The sequence below is a fragment of the Callospermophilus lateralis genome, chromosome 3 (assembly GCF_048772815.1).
Source record: "Callospermophilus lateralis isolate mCalLat2 chromosome 3, mCalLat2.hap1, whole genome shotgun sequence".
Lineage (NCBI taxonomy): Eukaryota > Metazoa > Chordata > Mammalia > Rodentia > Sciuridae > Callospermophilus > Callospermophilus lateralis.
In genome coordinates this window covers 120,283,987-120,302,655 of record NC_135307.1, presented here as the reverse complement: position 1 = coordinate 120,302,655, position 18,669 = coordinate 120,283,987, and the positions used below count along the sequence as shown (strand labels likewise).

The 18,669-nt window shown below is 46.0% G+C and overlaps 1 protein-coding gene across 1 annotated transcript; it reads left to right on the top strand.

Moving 5' to 3' along the window:
• Positions 1-1,681: 1,681 nt before the first annotated feature.
• Positions 1,682-17,914, top strand: Dnaja4 (DnaJ heat shock protein family (Hsp40) member A4). The gene is made up of 8 exons (XM_076851210.1): positions 1,682-1,936; positions 2,301-2,439; positions 8,059-8,239; positions 10,186-10,290; positions 11,182-11,409; positions 12,448-12,678; positions 15,776-15,876; positions 15,973-17,914. The coding sequence occupies exons 1-8, from the start codon at positions 1,854-1,856 to the stop codon at positions 16,186-16,188; spliced, it is 1,284 nt and encodes a 427-aa protein (XP_076707325.1). The 5' UTR covers positions 1,682-1,853; the 3' UTR covers positions 16,189-17,914.
• Positions 17,915-18,669: the final 755 nt, after the last annotated feature.

The window sequence follows — 18,669 nt, the reverse complement described above, 5'->3', positions numbered from 1 at the left end:
TCCCTGATAGTGTTGCACCTGCAGAATTAAGCCAAACTAAGAGGTCAAGGGTCGTATGTTTTCTCTCATGTGTGGAAGCTAGAGAAAGAAAAGATAGGGGTGTGTGTGTAGAAAAGATAGGGGTGTGTGTGTGTGTGTGGGGGGCGCTTCTCTAAATCAAAGGGAGATCAGAAGAATAGAGGAAAGAGACCAGGAGGTAGGAGGAGGAAAGGGAGGGGGAAGTGCAGGGGAGTGACATTGGCCAAAATTATATCTTTATATTATGTGCATGTTCAAATATATAAGAACAAATCCTATCATTATAAAAAACTATAATGCACCAATAAAAATTGTGGGGGGGGGGAGTGTAATGCTGGGATTTGAACTCTGTCTTGCTGCTCCGAGAGTTCATAGCCCCGTTCTCTGCTTCTAGGCTCTGACCACCCTTAAGCCATCCCTTTCTCCCACATGTCCATCCTACTGTTTCACAGTACTGAACCTGGACAAGTACATGGGGCTGCACAGTGGTTCTCAGCTCTGGTTACACATTGGAACCACCTGGGGGAGCTTTAAAAACAAGATGCCTGCATCCTGCCCCTACATGCCCTTAAGTAATTAGTCTGGGGTGCAGATTAACATAGGCATTTTTAAAGAAGTTTCCAGGTGATCCCTTTGAGCAGCCAGTTTCCCTAGAAGCCTCCACAGCTTTCATTCTATACCATCCTTACAAGAGCCTTGTAAGAAAGACAAGAAGTTAGCAATAACTATGTCCTGCTCCTGAAGAAACAAACTCAGAGGCTGAGGCTCCTGAAGATAATAAGATCAGTATGGAATCCAAAATTCCGGATGAACAGCTTTGAGTCTTTGTCCAAAGGCAACTGCTCTACAGGGGCATATTTCAAAGGAAAACAACACAGTCAACAAGTGAAACTAGTAGCTTAATTTCTTCTGGACATTAAGTCATTTGTCACTCCCATTGTACACGTGTAAGAGGGGGTAATACCGGCTTCAGCCGGTATAGTGTTGCACCTGCAGAAATCAAGGCCAGCCAGAGAAGAGAGGGCCTTATTTCTCTCTCTACCCATGAGGCACAGGCTAAGAGCAGCCTAGAGAAGTCGAGGACCTGATACCGCACCCTTCCAGGTCATGTCTCGGGTGGTACAGCACTGTCAGGGTCCAGCTGCGAGTCTTCCTTGTATACCCAACACTGAGCCCAGTACAAACCACTGCCTTAGTGGTTTGTACACTAACAAGTGAGAAGGGGAGGGGTGGTCTCCCAGGGCTGGAAGAAGAGAGGTCACTGCCCACCCTTGGGAGGCTTAGGGGACGTTGCTGCTCACATCTGATGGGCGTCACTGCTCACAGCTGTGGGACGTCACTGCCCAACGTTGGTACTTACGGGACTGATTCCCAGTTGTGGACAGTAGAGAGGCCACCTTTCACACCTGGGACCACCTAAGGACCACTGCATATATTTGGAAAGGCTATTTATTCTATCCTTGAAGATGCCACAGGGGGAGCCAGCAGCTGCAGGCCCTTGGCAAAGGGGGCGCTACCATGGCAGAGGACCCCTTCCCGCTCCAGCCCCCCGTAAAATGCAACAATCCGAGGCAGTACTCAGGGCGCATCCCAGTCATGACCGAACAGAGGGCGGCCACACCCCTGGGGAGAAGTCGGGTGGGGATCGCAGGGCGCAGCTCTCCCAGTCCAACAGCTCGGCCCAAGGTTTCCGCAGCCGCGGCCCTCCAGACCACGCGATCCTACAGTCCGCCAGCCCCACGGACCCACGAAAGAGCAAGGGGGCGGCCTCGGGGCGGCGGGAAGGTCGTCGGAGGGCCGCCTCCACGCCGAAGCCACTTTCAAAGTCCCCAAACATGGCCCGCGGCGGCAGTCAAAACTGGAGTTCCGGGGAGTCGGACGGTGGACCGCCTGAGGAGCAGGCGCCGGAGGAGAGCGAGTGAGCGCGCGGGGCTGCGCGGGGCCGGGCGTCGGGGGGCCGGGCCGCGAACCCGCCGTGTCGCGCAGCTGGGGAGCTCCAGGCGCCACCGGAACCTCCGCGAAGGTTCTGGGCCTTTGTGGCGTCACTGTCTCGTTGCGGAACCTTCCGCCGGCGCCGAATAAAACCCGCCGCGGAGGAGCCGGCGGCTCGAGTGCGGCGGTACCCGGCGGGGAAGTCGGCCCGGCGCGGGCGCGCGGGAGGGAGCCCCCGGGCGACGGCCGTGACCGTGACCGTGACGCGCAGGCGGGCGGCGGGGGCGCGGGCCAGGGGCCCCGGGGGCGTCCGGGAAGCGCTAACCGGCCTCGCCCGCCCCGCCCCGCAGAGACAAGATGGTGAAGGAGACCCAGTATTATGACATCCTGGGGGTGAAGCCCAGCGCCTCCCCAGAGGAGATCAAAAAGGCCTATCGGAAGCTGGCGCTCAAGTACCACCCGGACAAGAACCCGGATGAGGGCGAGAAGGTGCGGGGCGGCGCGAGGGGGCGGCGCGGGGCGCTGGGGTCTTCTGGAATCATTCAACCCTGCAAGACTCTGGGCTATGAATTATTGAAGGCGGCGGGGAACCCGAGCCGCGTTGGGGAGGCTGTTGCCAGGCGCTGCTCCACCCGCAGCGGGGCCAGGCGGGAGGTGGCCCCGAGGCCGAGGCGTGCAACGCGATGCAGTCAGTGGAGGGCACTTGGCGGAGCCCCTGCTTGCTAGGTTGAGGATGCGGGAGGTCCAGGGGCCGGAGGGATTAGTATCACTCTTGAACCACTGCACAGCTCATTCATTTCTCCATTCACTCCACAAGTGTTTGTGGAGCCCCTATCCACCATGTTTGCCGGACCTGGGGAAGGCGCTGGGATTGACCCGTGGGGGCCCTGCTCACATGGGATTTGCGGACATTTCTGTAGGAGAGGCAGCCGCAAACCCAGAAAACAGGCACGCATCCCCAGAAGTTGTGTGCTTGCTGGGCACCACCGGCTTTGAAGTATTGCTGTGCTTATATTCCCCACGGATACATAAACCCCAAGGATGAGTTTCTTGATAATGATTGGGTTTGGCCAGTTAGCCTACCTTCTGCCTGTTAGCTGTCAATCACCTTTTCTGTATTAAGGATGAGAGATCTGTAATTTGTCACATTCACCTAAATGCATATTTCAGGTTTCCTGTGGCACATGACCCACAGTTGACCAACAATAGGCTGAAAATGGTGTGCATATTAGAGATCTAAATTAAACTTTTTCATCCTGTTTGCAGAAACGGACATTCTGCTTGTTTTCCTAAAGGAGGATATGATCCACCTGTGTAGATAACTTGAAGGATCAGGCATTGCAAGTAAAACTTGTTGGCCTTCCCATCTCTCCCTTCACTTCTTGTCATTTTCTTACAAAACTTTGTATGCCCCTGGTGGGTCTTGGGAGTGGGTGCGTTGTAGTAGCTGATAGCAGTGACAGCTGGGCCACTTTTGAAACCACCAATCACCCAAGTAGCATTTAGACCTGTGGAAATGACGCTCGGACCAAAATACCTGTCTGCATTCCTAATTCCAAGCTGGAGCAAGCTTCTTAAAGAAGGTTGGCTGGGTGGCAACAGTGATAGAATATTTATATTTAGCCACATGTGCCGAATGTGGCTGTCACAAGTTGAAAATGCTTCCCTGTAAGACCATTTGTCTGTTACCCACTTGCGTTCTTGTCTATATTTAGGTGGCTTACTGTAGCTTTTAAAGTCACTGACTTTCTACATGCTGTGGGTGATTCACAGACTTGCTCTCTAATTTCACTGTAGTCTGTTGCTGACAGTCTCCTTTAAGGAGGGCTTCTCGGCTTCTAATTTCATGTTTCAGCCATCTCACTAATAGCAATGTGAGGGAAAGCCTTCTGACCCTGGTTTCAGGTCAAATCTCACAGTGCTCCCAAGAGTAGGTTTATGGTAGTGTGTCTGCTGTTTGATATGAGTGTGTTTTTTGGTGTTCTGAAGCTTCTTTTTAAGAACTAAAATTAGACTTGTCCTTTACCTGTGTGTAGCTTTCACCCTGAATATACCTGCTCAGGATGATTATTTGCTTTGTTTGAAACTAATATTTATAGCCATGCCCTGAATTAGTGTCACATAAATGAGGCTCTTAGCAGTGAGGGTCTAGCAAGGTCCCTCTGGGTTTTGTTTTTTTGTTTTTTGTTTTTTTTTTTTGGTAGGGGGAGTGTTTTTGATGTGCCCACTGCCAAGAATACTACCTTTCATGAAGGGAACAAAACCTTTTCTTTTAGTTCTAAGCTAAGACATCTTCCAGAGGGCTATCTCTGACTCACAGATTGATGCAGTGGCCCACTCCTCCTCCTCATATAATGATGATTACTTGTTTGATAACTACCCACTACCTCTAGATGTGCCATGGAGGTGCTATAGTGTTTGTCACCTGGCTGAATGAATAAACAATGTCATGAGAAGAAATGTATTTTAAAATATTCTAAGTTGGAGGAGAGAGATACCTACAAAGGCACAGGTTGGAAAGGAAATTGCAGTGAAGGGAGATTGGGAGGCCAGTGGACTTTTGATTAGAACTCAAAAGGGATGAGGAGACTGTGGACACAGTTAATAGAAATTCTGCTGTCAGGTTCCCCAGAAAGGGCTCATTCATTCATTCATTCACCAACTACCTCTTGTTTTGGTACTACTGTGTTCTGGGTACACTGTGCAGACCTTCTGTTTTTTGGTGCAGTCTATATGTAGCCCTTGTCCACTTTATCAACCACAGGTGAAACCTTTTTTTTTTTTTTTCACCTGTTGTCACTGTATTATTAATGTCTCTTCAAAAATAGATTAAGCCAGTCCTTTTCCACCTTGCTGTGGGCCAACTGAGAAGGCCATTGGGGTGTTGGTCTTTGTTTTTTGCCCTGTTGTCCTGTGTTGCTAAGCATTGGGCAGCCTGTGTTTGTTGTCAGATGCTTTGCTCTGCATGGAGTCTGTACTTGCTTCTCTGTGGCTGATTTTCTGCAAGACAGGGTTGAGAATGGCAAGTCAGCAAAATAGTCCCTTTTAGAGGAGGTGTATTCTTGGCTGTTACCCTGTTGAGATGAGTTTGGTCTTTTAATCAATTTCATTGTAACACTGAGTTAGAGTTTTTACCTTGAAGATCTATTACTCAAACAGTGCAGAAAGTTTCACAATACAGAGGAAAATCCACTGAGAAAACACATCCTGATTACCCTTTGAGGGTTTCCAAGAAGATTTTCACAGAATGATAATACATGGTCATCCTGGTACATGAACTTTTTTCACTCTCTTTCCTCACTTAAAATTTTATCATAAGTACTTTTCCAAGTTGCTGTGTCATCTTCAAGGCCATTTTTCCCAAGTTTGTATAGTCATTCCATTAAGGTTCTGTGGCCAAAGACCATAGTCTGAAAAGTGAGCTGGCCAAAACCCCTAATCTCCCACTGGGAGGAGAGGTCCAGACAGGAGCCAAACTAGACCCTAGAGTGCTAGTGCCCTAAAGGTAGGTGGGAGGGCTCACTGCTGTCAGCTGGAGGCCCCTTCCCATGTGACATCTGGCCTTTGATTCAGTGTCCTAAGCGACTGGGCATTCCTTTCCCATTCTTAGATTCATCTATTAAATCCAAGTATCTTGGGAGTATCCAGGTATTTGATGAGAGTTTCTAGTTCCTGTGGAGCATACTTCCATAGTCCCTGACCTATACATACAGGCCCAGAAACTCATTAGGGGCAGCCTGGCCTACTTGCTTTCTGATCTTCTGAACCAGGCACCTATCCCTATGCCTCAGTTGTTTCTTTTCTTTTTCTTTTTTAACTAAAGAAAGGGATGATTGTGTATGATACCTATTTCTTTGCAGAAATACCATGAGAATTAACATATCTGTCATGTGTATGATGCTGTTGTCTTTTTTTTTTTTTTTAGTTATACATGGACACAGTATCTTTGTTTATTTTTATGTGGTGCTGAGGATTGAACCCAGTCCCCCACATGTGCAAGTGCCTTGCCACTGAGCCACAACCCCAGCCTGATGCTTAATTGTCCATCAGACTTAATTGTCCAGTTTTTCTTGTTAACTAATACATAATAGCCAATAAGTAATAGCTATTTATTAGATTTTGGCCAGGAATCTGTATAATAAGGGATGACCTAGTATTTCTGTCAATTTCTGTACTCTTTTCTTCATGGCACATTCTTCCCCCTGTATATTTTGTAGGAGATATGTGCTCTCAGACTAAACTGTAGTTTCCAGAGGCCAAGTCTTAATCTCATTTATTAATTTCTGAATTTCCAGAATTGAGCCCATTCATTTAATGAATATTTATCAACTGTTGTTCACATAGCAGACATAGTTGCAAGTTGCAGACTCAGGGATGCAGCTGTGGGCAAAGCTAACAAAAATCCTGGTCCTCATAGATTGCATTGCAGTGGGGGGTACAGCATAAACAAAACATGGTAGAAATGTAATATCATGTAGAAAAATGAAGCAGGGAAGGGGTTGGGAGGACCTAGGGTGGACTGCAGTTTTAAAGCTGGGTTGTTGGGGAGGTCTCCCTGGGAAAGTAGACTTTGGGTGAAGACTTGAACAAGGTGAATGGGGGAGGTTGTGCTCAGCCAAGGGACCATGGGGGCACATGCTGTGAGTAGTGATAAAGAACAAGGAGGCTGGCAAAGCTGAAGCAGAGTTGGGGGTTGGGGGGTGGGCAGGAGGAGAGAAAGGCAAAGTGTTAGTTTGGGTTTCTAGGTGATAGTAAGGACTGGCTTTAATCCCAGTGACCTGGACCACCTTAGGGAGGTTTGGGAGCCAGATCTCTGATCTTCCAGAGGTGATCTGTTTTTTCCTGGCTCTTGGTACCCTACCTGTGATTGACATAGTTCACTAGCTTGGATAGAAAACAGACTGAAAACTGGGTGCAGTAGCGCACACTGTAATCTCAGTGGCTCGGGAAATGAAGGCAGAGGACTGTGAGTTTAGAGTTAGCTTCAGCAAATTAGGGAGGCCCTAAACAACTTAGGGAGACCATATCTCAAAAGAAAAAAGAAAAAAAAAAAAAGGGAAAGAAAACAGGCTGAAAGTTGGGATGAAGAGGTTGCTGTCCAGGCATGAGAAGACAGGCTCAGGTGCATGACGGTATTGGGGACAAGGGATAGAACGTGCATGTTTAAGTATTCTGATTTTATTTTAAAGATGCACAGTGAATACTTGCATATTATTCACCTGGCTCAACCAGTTATAAATAAGTTGCTGTGTTTGTTTAATCTCTTTTATTGTTATTACTGTTGGCTAAAACTTTTGCATGTGTCATAACCATTCAGCACTAAATACTTCAACATGTTTTTCCTAGGGTCCTTGTCAGTATCTATAGTTTACAATTATCAAATGCAAGAATTACCCCAACTTGTTCCAATAATGTCCTATTTAGTCATTTTTTCCCTTGTGTAAAATCCACTCCAGGAGCACCCACTTTTAATTTTCTTGTCTTAGTTTTGGAGAATTCCTAGTTCTTACCTTACAATTGAATTCCAGTGACAAATTTTGGGCAAGAATGCTACACATAGGGTGTCGTGTCTGCCATGGGATACTAGAGACACAAATGTAAAGTAGTGTCAATGGGACTTGTGGGGAAGAGCAAGAATCTGGCCTGTGGTTAAGTGCTCACAGATATCTGTGGTTGAATATCATGTTTGTAAACTAGTTAAGTGATTCCCATGAGCTGAAGGCCATCATAGCACTTGGAGTCCTGGGCTGTGCCTAGTTACAAATGAAGCCCTAGCCAGTCTTGGGTCACCCAGCCAAGTTCCATTTCCTCCTGTCAGGTGCAACCAGAGTGGGAAAGAGACTTTTCCTCCCTCCTGTGTTCTGTCCATATTCCTACAGTGTCCCTGCCACCAGTCCCTTCATAATGTTTGTCCTGTGTGTCCCACTTTACAAAGGCAGTGAATGAAACCAGAGTCCCAACAGAGAATGTTCGGACTTGAACTGAGCTGAGGGGCCCCTGGGGTTGTTTTACATTTTCTGTGGTGCATTTGCTTAATAAAACAACTCAAACCTCTGCTCTCTCTGCCTCTCTTTTAAAATATCTCTCTCTTCTTTTTTTCTTTTAAAGTTTAAACTCATATCCCAGGCCTATGAAGTGCTTTCAGATCCAAAGAAAAGGGATATTTATGACCAGGGCGGAGAACAGGCAATTAAAGAAGGAGGCTCGGGTAGCCCCAGTTTCTCTTCACCCATGGACATCTTTGACATGTTCTTTGGTGGTGGAGGACGGATGGCTAGAGAGAGAAGAGGTAAATGCTTTTACCCAAATGTAAGCAAAATTTTTAGTTTCCAAACTTGTACATGTTGCTATAATCTTAATGGCTCATGCTTTAAAAATGGTGCAATTGTTGTGTTTGGGGATCGTTAACTTTAGTTTATCACTTGTCTAATATGTAGGCTACTTGGATCCCTTATTATATTTAGTACTTATCTGACACTCTTCAAACAACATATGAAGGAGCGAATGGGGTTGTGGATAGAAAGGAAGAGATCAGGTAGGCCTATAATATCAGCTACTGGGGAGACTGAGGCAGGAGAATTACAAATTTGAGGTTGAGGTCAGCCTCAGCAAGATCCTGACTCAAAGTTAAAGGACTTGGGATATAACTTAACAAAGGTGTAGAGTGCCCCTGAGCTCAGTCTCCACTATGAGGTGGTAGGGAGTGTCAAATTCATTTTGCTGTCTCTGCCTCTCTTGTGGGGTCAGACACCAAAGTGCCTGAGAGGCATAAATGACCCCTCCTGAGGTTGCTGGTGAAGCCTCTACCAAGAGTGTCTTGTCAATTCCTGCCCACCCACCATCCCTGTCTCTTGGTTCCGCCAGCTGAGCCAGACCTGTGGGCCCTCTCATTCTGGTTGTTGGGCTCAATGGTGCTTAGTGTGGACTCATTTTCCCAGTCTGCTCAGGGGGTTTTCTGGGTGCTAATTCACATTTTATGTTTTAAAATCCTTATAAAACAGACTGTCAGCCTTTTTTTTTCAGAAAAAAAAAGCAATATAATAATCAGTTAGATCCCCAGGCAGTGAATGAGGGACTTTAAACTGAGTGGACGCAGGCCACAGTTTTGGAGTTCCAGGGTTTGCTCTTGTTTCTCTACATCTCACTTCTTTCCACCTGTGTGGGCTGTCACCCCGATATCTATAGTCTATGACAGCTAGCCCCCTCCCCTTGTCTAGTTCACTGCTGACAATCTGTTTGGATCTTGGAACCAGATAACTAAGCTTTTGCAATAATGAATAAAATCAGAAGAAATGAGCTCTGCATTGGCTCCAACAAGTGTGGTTCTGGTCAATGAGAGGCTCCTGGAAAAATGAAGCTTTATTTGTTCTCACGTTATAATTGACTTTGAGCTTTAAAAAGCTTGGGCGTAAATTCTGTGAACACAGTGTACTGAAAATCACAAAGTGTTTATTAGGAAAAAATCCCTCCCCTGTCCTCTGGGTATGTTGCCTGCTCATATAATCGACAGTGTAGACGTGATTAAAACCTTGGGTTTTTCCTTGTCCAGCTCTCTCACTGTCTTGAGATGAAAAACTTCACGCCCTTAATTAAGTCATCTCTCAAAGTTGACAGCCAATAAACCCGGACACCTTGTCCCAGTGACTGCAAGAACTTTGGCAGCAGGGAGGGTCTGTCTACTGTCTGGCCTCATGAACTAGAAGAGCATGAGAGCAGACAGACTCCCACCTGAGGACCAGATGCCCACGGGCCTGAACGAAGAAACAGGATTTAGGCAGAGGAAAGAATTCCAACTTGGCCCCAGTTGACAGAAGGGCTTGGAAAGTAAAGAGCTTGGTGCCCAAGAGAGCAAAAGGTCCAGAGCCTCTGGTTGTCACACATTCATCTATGAGGATAAGGCTTCTTTCTTGGGGAGGACTCAGTCAACCACAGTTTCATGGGTTAACATTGCCTTCTGTTTCTCAATTAGTGATTTCTCCCTATCCTCATATTAGAAAGTCTTTTTGTTGATCTCTATAAATGTTTGAGTAATTAGCTCATAGCCAGACAGGGCATTATTTCTTATAATTGGCAGAGGGCCAGAAGGATGGATGCCATAATGGAAGCCTTGAATGGCCCAGACTCAGCTATTAGTGCTGGAGACTTCTTATAATCAGGGGTCGTGTGGGTAGACGTTAATACGGTGGTATACTTCATATAATATTACTAACTGTTTTTTTTTTCTCCCTTGGTAAGGCAAGAATGTGGTACATCAATTGTCTGTAACTCTTGAAGATTTATATAATGGTGTCACAAAGAAATTGGCCCTCCAGAAAAATGTAATTTGTGAGAAATGTGAAGGTAAAAATTAATTTTTGAATGATTCTCATAGTTCTTATCCCTTGCATCTAGAAATAAGTCAGCTTGTATCATGGTTAAGAGAAAAACTAATTTATCTTCTAAAATGTGAGGGTCAAGCAGAGTTTACAAACAGGTTACCTGAATGTTTTATTGGAGCTGCACATTTATTTAATATGTTGACAATTATTTCAAACATTTTGAAATGAAGACAGCTCACCTAAACTGGGGGTTGGCAAAGTTTCTGTAATGAGTGAGATATCAAATATTTTAGGCTTTGTGGGTCACACAGTCTGTTGTAAATAACTCCACTCAATTGCTAGAGTACATAAATGAATGGACATGTCTGGGTTCCAGTAAAATTTATTTTATAAAATCCAATAGTCTGGGCATCTTAGTTAAATGTAAATTAAATTGGGCACGTTAGCTAAATGTAAATGAAATTGACATAAATTTTAAAAATCAGAATTTCCAAGTCAAGTCAAATCTGGTGTCCCCAGACCCATGTTGTCACACAAAATATTGGCTGAGCTGGGTAGTCGCTCCCATTGGCAGAGCTTGCATCCTTCGGTCCTCTGTAGCCCCGACCTCCTCATCCACTGGTGGGCATGAGTGTTTTTATACCTAAGAAAACACACATGATGAAGCTAAGGTAATAAATGTGGATCGACACAGCCAAAACCACAATTGTTTGAGATTAGATATCGTCATCTAGATATTATTACTTGATGCTTGCTAGACTCTTACAGACTCTTCCACATTGATTTTCATGGTCGTGAAGAGTCAAAATCCCAACCCAGTGTTTATGGGTCACTGCCCTTCTGTTGCGTTGCTGGGAGGGACTGCCGTAAGGGAAGAGCACAGCTCTCACTCTATTCATTCCTCCACCCCTAGGTATTGGTGGGAAGAAGGGATCAGTGGAGAAATGCCCACTGTGCAAGGGGCGTGGGATGCAAATCCACATTCAGCAGATTGGGCCAGGCATGGTGCAGCAGATCCAGACTGTGTGCATCGAGTGCAAGGGCCAGGGTGAGCGCATCAACCCCAAGGATCGCTGTGAAAGCTGCAGTGGTGCCAAGGTGGTCCGCGAGAAGAAGATTATCGAGGTACACGTGGAGAAAGGTGAGACTGTACAGAACTAGCACTCCATACTGGCTGGAAGTGCTACCTAATGCCAATTATGGGGCACATGGGTTAGGTGTCAGGGATGTGGGATACGCCATGTCACACATTTAAGAGATATTAGGGTGTGTCAGAATTCCTCCTATTTCCAGGTCATCTTCTCTTGACCCTGCTTGTCATTATTTCATCCCATGAAACTTGCTAAAGTTTTCTTGCTGAAGACAACCTCTTTTTAAGGTTTTCTGATGTTATGAAAGTCTTTCTTAACCCCAGATGTGTTTAGTTGTCTCTACTGCCTTTCTCAAACATTCCTTTGCAATTTTTTGGAATGTTTCTCCCAATAATTTCTGTTGCCCATTAGCCACCAGAGCTTGTGAAGTCTTTGTAGCTGTGTGTTCCTTCTCCCACTCTTTCCTTCTGATGTATCAGATCCACCCAGTACTATGCTTTCCCTTGCTATTCATTTTACCTCCTGCCATCATTTGAAGGCCAGTTACAGTCCCAACTGTTTTCCAAGTATTCTCTGGTTGTTCTGTGGCTTTCCAATCCAACAAACATATCAGAGATCAGACCCAAAGCCAAAGAATCCAACCCCAGACTGTCAAAGGTGTTGTTAAAGCCTTTTTATTTAAACATGCCTGAACTCTGTGCCTGTGTACCCAAGCATTAGAAAGGGACAGGCTAGCTCCCTTGTCCCGGTAAGTCCCCGGAGCCATATACTATGTGTAGCATCAAAAAGTTGGGTGATTAACTTATGCTCCAAGTGCAGTCTCAGTTTGGCATCACAGGGCCTGGGGCTGGGGAGTAGGGAGTGAACCAGACAGAGAGCCTCATTTTGCCCTCTCCCTACTGCATGTTTGGCCCAGGGCCCTCTTTTCTGGGTAATCCCAGGATCCCATCTTGCCCCATGCCCATGCAAGGTTGGGAGATTTGATGAATAAAGAACCCCAAGAGGACTCTGCACCCCTTCTTCAAAAGCTTTGAGAAAGCATGGTTTTTATGAGAAATGGCTAATCAGAAAGGGGTGATGTTTCATAGGTATGAAAGATGGGCAAAAGATACTATTTCATGGAGAAGGAGATCAGGAGCCTGAGCTGGAGCCTGGTGATGTCATAATTGTGCTTGATCAGAAGGATCATAGTGTCTTTCAGAGACGAGGCCATGACTTGATCATGAAAATGAAAATTCAGCTTTCTGAAGCTCTTTGTGGCTTCAAGAAGACGATAAAAACACTGGATGAGCGAACCCTTGTTATTACATCCAAATCAGGTAATGTTGCCAGTGTGTTTCCATTGTGCGTGGGTGGTGTAATAACCCAGCACATGAGCCGAGTTTCACATCTAAGGCTGACTTTTGTTATGAAAGTTGTTGTGACTTTGTTTTCTCTAACTTGAAAATCATCACTAATTACTAAAAAATTTATGATGAGGGGAAGCCCTCAGAGCTGGAAGAAATCTCAAACAGGAATCTTGGGGGTCTAAAATCTTAGTTGGAATTTGCTAGTTAGACTTACATTTCAAACATTTTTTGTGTAATAAAAAAACAAAACTGATGATAGGAGCTCTTTTTCTATCTAGTGGGATTGGTGCTGATTCACCCATGTGTCAATTACATATGAGAGACATTTTAAAGTAGAACTTTCCTGGAAAAAAAAAAAAAAACACCTGCTGATCAGCTTATCCCCAGAGGCTTCCACAGGATCTGCCTGTCCACACACACCCATGGGGAGCTAAAAGAAGCTGCTTGAAGAAGGCACCTGTGGGTGGGAAGTGGTCCTGAGGGCCTGGGCTTGGCCTTCTGGCACCTAAATAGATAGCAGGGTGCTCTGCTCCTGGGAGGGTTGATGTTCACTGCAGATCAGGATGCTCATGTGTGCTCCATAGCACCTGCCTACAGGGGCTGAGAGCTAGGGAGAAGCCAGTGCTGCTCCAGTCCGCTCCTGGCCATCATATCTCTGCCAGTGTCCATCTAAAGGGTAATGGGGTGGGTTCAGGACTGGGTGGGAGGTTCCCAATTGATAAGCCTGTCCATGGCAGTGGTGGCTGGTGATAAGACTCTGCAGTCCAGTGGAGGGGGCACAGTGCACCTTCCTGGCCAACTTTCTGCATCTTTTGTGCCTCTCCCCATTTTTCATTTCTCCTCTCTGAATGCTCTCCTCTCTATGGCCCTGTGCTCTTTTTCTATCTCTTTCCCCTTGTTCATTTTTCTAGTTCCTCCTTTTCTGGGGATAATATGGAATTGAATTATATTTCTAAGCCTTATCAGAGTTTGTGTTTTTTTAAAAAAAAAAATTTATTTCAAAAACAATTTCAAACTTAGAAAAATCTGTATAAAAACAGTACAAGGCCCACCCGTATATAACTTGCCTGTTAACAGGTAAGTTTGATTTGATCTTTCATTTGCTCTCTGTGAGTATATATACATGCATACACTTACTTCATCTGAAAATGGCAGAAAGTGCTACAGCATAATACAAAGTTTGTGTGGAGTTTAAAAATTAAATACTTTCCTTTATAATAGCTCTATTCCATAGCCCTCCCAAGGTGAAAAATTGAGGATCACAGTTCACACCTGGCCCTAGGCCATTGATTGTAAACAAAGCCCTGCCTAGCCCCTAATGTTGTCACAGCCCTGATTCCAGGCCTCCTGAGAGCCTAGGCTGGCAGGCAGCATCCCAGTGCAACTTTGGAAGAGCCTATCTTTGGCCAACACTGGACGATGTGAGGTTGTGTCAGCCCACCAGAGCTCCCTGGCACTGGGTCCTGCTGCCTCTCAGCTGACCCCAGCCCAGGGAGTTTGGAGCCAAGCACAGAAGTGAGACTACTGAGTACAGAACCCTAAAGGGAGGGGAGTGATAAATCCCAAGAAAGCAGTTCCCCTGCTTAGGCATAAGGAGGGCCAGGATATCCAGAAAACTTTCTGCTGGAGATATTGGGGGGTTTTGTTTTTTCTTTGTTCTCATCCTTTATGCGTGTCCTTTCTTCTTTCTTTTTCTTACTTTGGCTTATTTCTTGTTCCTTCATATCCTCCTCTTAATCTTCCTCCTTTCCTCTGGGATTGAACTGCAGAGGTGCTCGAGTTGGCTTCAGCTTTGCTGAGAATCAGGAGATTGGGTGGGAGTGTGGCTGGTGGGGGATGCTGGCCTGTGTTCTGTCCTCAGCACCACCAAAAATCTGTAGTGATGGAAAAACTTAGGAGCTACACAAGGGTGTTAGTATTGGAAGGGCCTGACTGTGGTGTCTTCCTTCTCTAACTCTGGTTTCCCTGCTTTCCAGAAAGTGTGGGAATTGGGGCTTGAGACTAGTAAGGAGTGGGACCTGATAGGAACTAGGAGACAAAGCAAGTGTTTCAAAAACACAATCACCAAGAATGCAAAACACCCAGCAGCCTTTCAAAGCTTAAGAGGTCACTGTGCTGCACAGGCAGTGACTGTGGGGGACATGTCTGAGTCAGAGCCCTACCATGAGTGACCTCTAGGATAGAGTCATGGGCACAGTGTATTTTTAAAAACTTGTATGATGTACTGTAAAGATTTCCTCTGGAAGAGATTTTGCTTTTTGAGTAGTCCCCTTCTGTGACCTACTGTTTTCCAAGGGAGGAGGCTGCTTGAATAAATTAGAGTTTGGCTTCCTCTCCACCTCGTCCCTGTTTTTTTCTAACATTTCTTTGTTTTCACTACTGAGATCAAGAGCCCACTTTCAGAGGCCCTTTTGTCCCTCTCCTTTTCCTTGCTTGGGGAGAAATAGCATTTTTAGACCTGTGGGAGAGGCTTAGTGCTGGGTGTGGGATGCTGAGCTTTCAGGATGCCTCTTGAAATCTTGTCTGGAAGAACCAGCAGGTGCATTTGAGACCTTTCCAACTCACCAGTGAAGAGCAAGTGTTTTGGAACCAGGAGGGGGGACAGCAGTGACTAAAGCCACCTTGGGAGTTCCCTCCCCAGGAACCTGGTTGTCACCTGCAGGTGGTGGGGGCTGGTTGGACTTCCTACTGCAAGCTTTGTTTAAGTCTTGGGAGCACTCATCTGCTCATGGTAGGGATGTCCAGACCACCTGAAGAGGCAGGCAGGCAGATATCAGCCCCACCTGAGGCGCACTGGGGTGTTTTGACTTCTAGTTCCCTTTTTTAACCTCTACCTTAAGATGGAGGCGTCAGGATGTTGCTCCCTTGACATACTGCTGGAGCCCAGAATGGCAAGAGTGGGTCAGTCCCACCCCCAAACCCTTACCCAGTGCCAGACTTGAATGAGGCCTCTTCTTTCACCACAGCTGCATGGCCTCTAGGGCCTGCCCAGCTTTCCCAAAAAGAGGTCAATCAATCTAGGCCTCCTCTGTCTCCCTGTTTGATAATTAAAACTTCTCTGTGGCAGGTGAGGTGATAAAGCATGGGGACCTGAAATGTGTGCGCAACGAGGGAATGCCGATCTACAAAGCTCCCCTGGAAAAGGGAACTTTGATCATACAGTTTTTAGTAAGTGCACTTATTTTACCTCACAGTACATAATATTAAATGCCTTACCTGAAAGGGTAAGAAAGCACCACCTGTGTCGCCTCTTACCCTTTACAGGTAGTCTTCCCTGAAAAACAGTGGCTGTCTCAGGAGAAGCTTCCTCAACTGGAAGCTCTGCTCCCTCCCCGGCAGAAGGTGAGGATCACAGAGGACATGGATCAGGTGGAGCTGAAGGAGTTCAATCCCAGTGAGCAGAACTGGCGCCAGCACAGGGAGGCCTATGAGGAGGATGACGATGGGCCCCGGGCCGGAGTACAGTGCCAGACGGCATGATGTGGCATGACTTGGCACTATGCAGCGTGGCCTGGCCAGAGTAGCACGTGATGAATGTAAAGTTGGCACAATGAAAAATGGCATCGCTTTAATGGCCTCGTGTTTGGGGTGTCCTGTGTATGTGTTCAGCATTCTCCATTGCTGAGTGTCTTTTTGGTTTTTTCTTCTGTTTTTCTTTTTGGTTGTAATTTAAGTTATAGCTTGATTTATATTTAAATGTTTTAAGTGTAAATCACCTCTAGTCTGCATATGGAATCTGTTTATTTACACTTCCAGGACATTGGAGATGCCAGTGACCACAATGACACTTTGTGCTTCTAGTGGCTTTGATATAGTGTGGTTCCACAGTAAAGCACAGTCCAGAGAGCAGCACTCAGCCCCTAGCAAACTCCCAAGGCACGAAGTGGGTGTCCTGGCCTATCTCTATTCTGATTTTTCTCTTTTCCCTCCCTTGTCAAAGTTAGAGGGCATGATCTCAGGGCTGCTAATATGACATTTCTGAATCTAGATTCCAGGTGAACCTCTTAAAGAATAAAAGCACACATGTGGATTGGACTTGGCTCCCATTCCTGGTTCACATGGAGTGGGCTGCACTCCAAAGTTGCAGGGCCCACCTAGTTCCTACTGCTGTGTGCTCTTAAGTGTCTGATCATCTAGGAAATTTTCTGAGTTTTCCAGGCCCTAGTGAGGACGAACCAGTGTTTTAAGTGATGTGCCGATGTAGCTGTTTGCCTGTGACCCCTGCACCTTGTTCTTTGTGGTTTTAATGATTTTCTGTTGACAACTTTTGCAATGTTCTCCCACCAAAGTGCTTACTTGTAAACTAACCCTTCCATGTGCCCAGCAGCCTCAGTGCAGCAGAAGCCAAGGGAGAATGCTGGTCATTTGGCCCTGTGGCACAACACATTCTCCTATCTGGTGACCCTAGATGACCTGAGGGTCTGGAAAGGCATAGAATGTCTCAGTATTTTCCACCTCATTTCCCAGATTCAGCTCCTTTCCAAAGGATCATTCCTTTTATTGCACAGCCATACTACAAAGGGCTTCCTGCTCAAGTGACATTTGCTGAGAACTGCACTAAGTTCTATTAAGAACTAGTCTGAATGGACTACCACTGTAAATGATAGCCTGTTTAGAGGAACAGTAGTCATTACTTTATTCCTGGCAGGTAAACTACACTTTGAATTGGAGTTACCTCAACTTTTAGCCATTACTATTCATTTCTTTTCTACAAGTCATGAATAAAAATTGCTACCTTCTAAGCTGCTGGGCTCAGATCCACCCTTATTTGGTTATATGGTACTTGAGAGTTTGTCTGAGAGCAGGGACCTCCCTACAAGGGTCAAAGGCCTGATCAGACCCAAGGCAGGCAGGGCAAGCCAGCTTGGATGGACCAGGCTCCCAAAGAACATTGCTGGCTAATGTTTGTTCAAAGTACAAAAAGAGCCCCCCTATGCCCACTTTGACCATTGGCCAGGACAGACTTAAAATCATTCTTTCAACTAAGCCTGTGTGAAAATCAGTTTATAAATGGACCACAACTCCAGGGTGTTGTTTCTGCGCTGTGACTTCCTAATAAATTATTGCTAGAAAACTGTTTAGTTGGTGATGGAGCAAAATTACAATCAGCTCGTTATATAAGTGGAATCTGGAGGGTGTTGCTTAAAATTTTATTCCACCTGTACATTTGTCACTTTAAAATTAAAATTGAGCTGGTATGAGACAAGTGGTTTTGCTTTTTTCTTTTTTCTTGAGCACCCAAATGAATGGTGGATTAAGTGCCAGCTTACGTCGTGTTGCTGATTCAAGGAACAAGGTTTTCTACTTCATGGGGCTTATATTTCGGGGATAAGGGTGAGTACAGATGTAGGGTAGCGATAGCTTTGGTGAAGAGCTAGAGTAATGGGAAAAAGGGAAGAGACCTTTTTGGGGAGCCAACATCTGAGCAGCCCGCAACCAGTGAGGAAGCAGACCTCTGAAGGCCCTGGGGAGGACATGTAGGCAGAGGAAATGGCAAAGACAATGTGATTATGGGAGGGTGAGCATGGTAGAGGCAGGAGAGCAAGCAGGGGCCCATGAATAAAGAGCACAGGTTTCATTCCGAAAATAGGGAGCAGGGAGGAGTGGAGGAAAAGTGCATGGCTTCACAGGCACATGAAGATAAGATCAATAAAAAGTAACAGGCATCAGCATGTTAGCTGCTTAAACTTTCCCCATTAACATGCAGAGCAAGTCTCAAGCAGACTGCTGAAGAAAAAAGCCTGGTACTCGGAGGCGAGCCCTGAGGCAGCAACAGAGTTCAGGTATATGGGCACAGTCTGGAGCCTAGGCACTGTAAACACAAGAACACAGCCTGTCTTCTGACACCTACTGGCAAGCTATAGACTTCTCTGAAATTAATAGGAAGAAGGGGCGGGGGGCAAGGGGCATTTTGAATATACCAAACAGAAGGATCCCCAGGTAGGTAAAACTATAGACTGT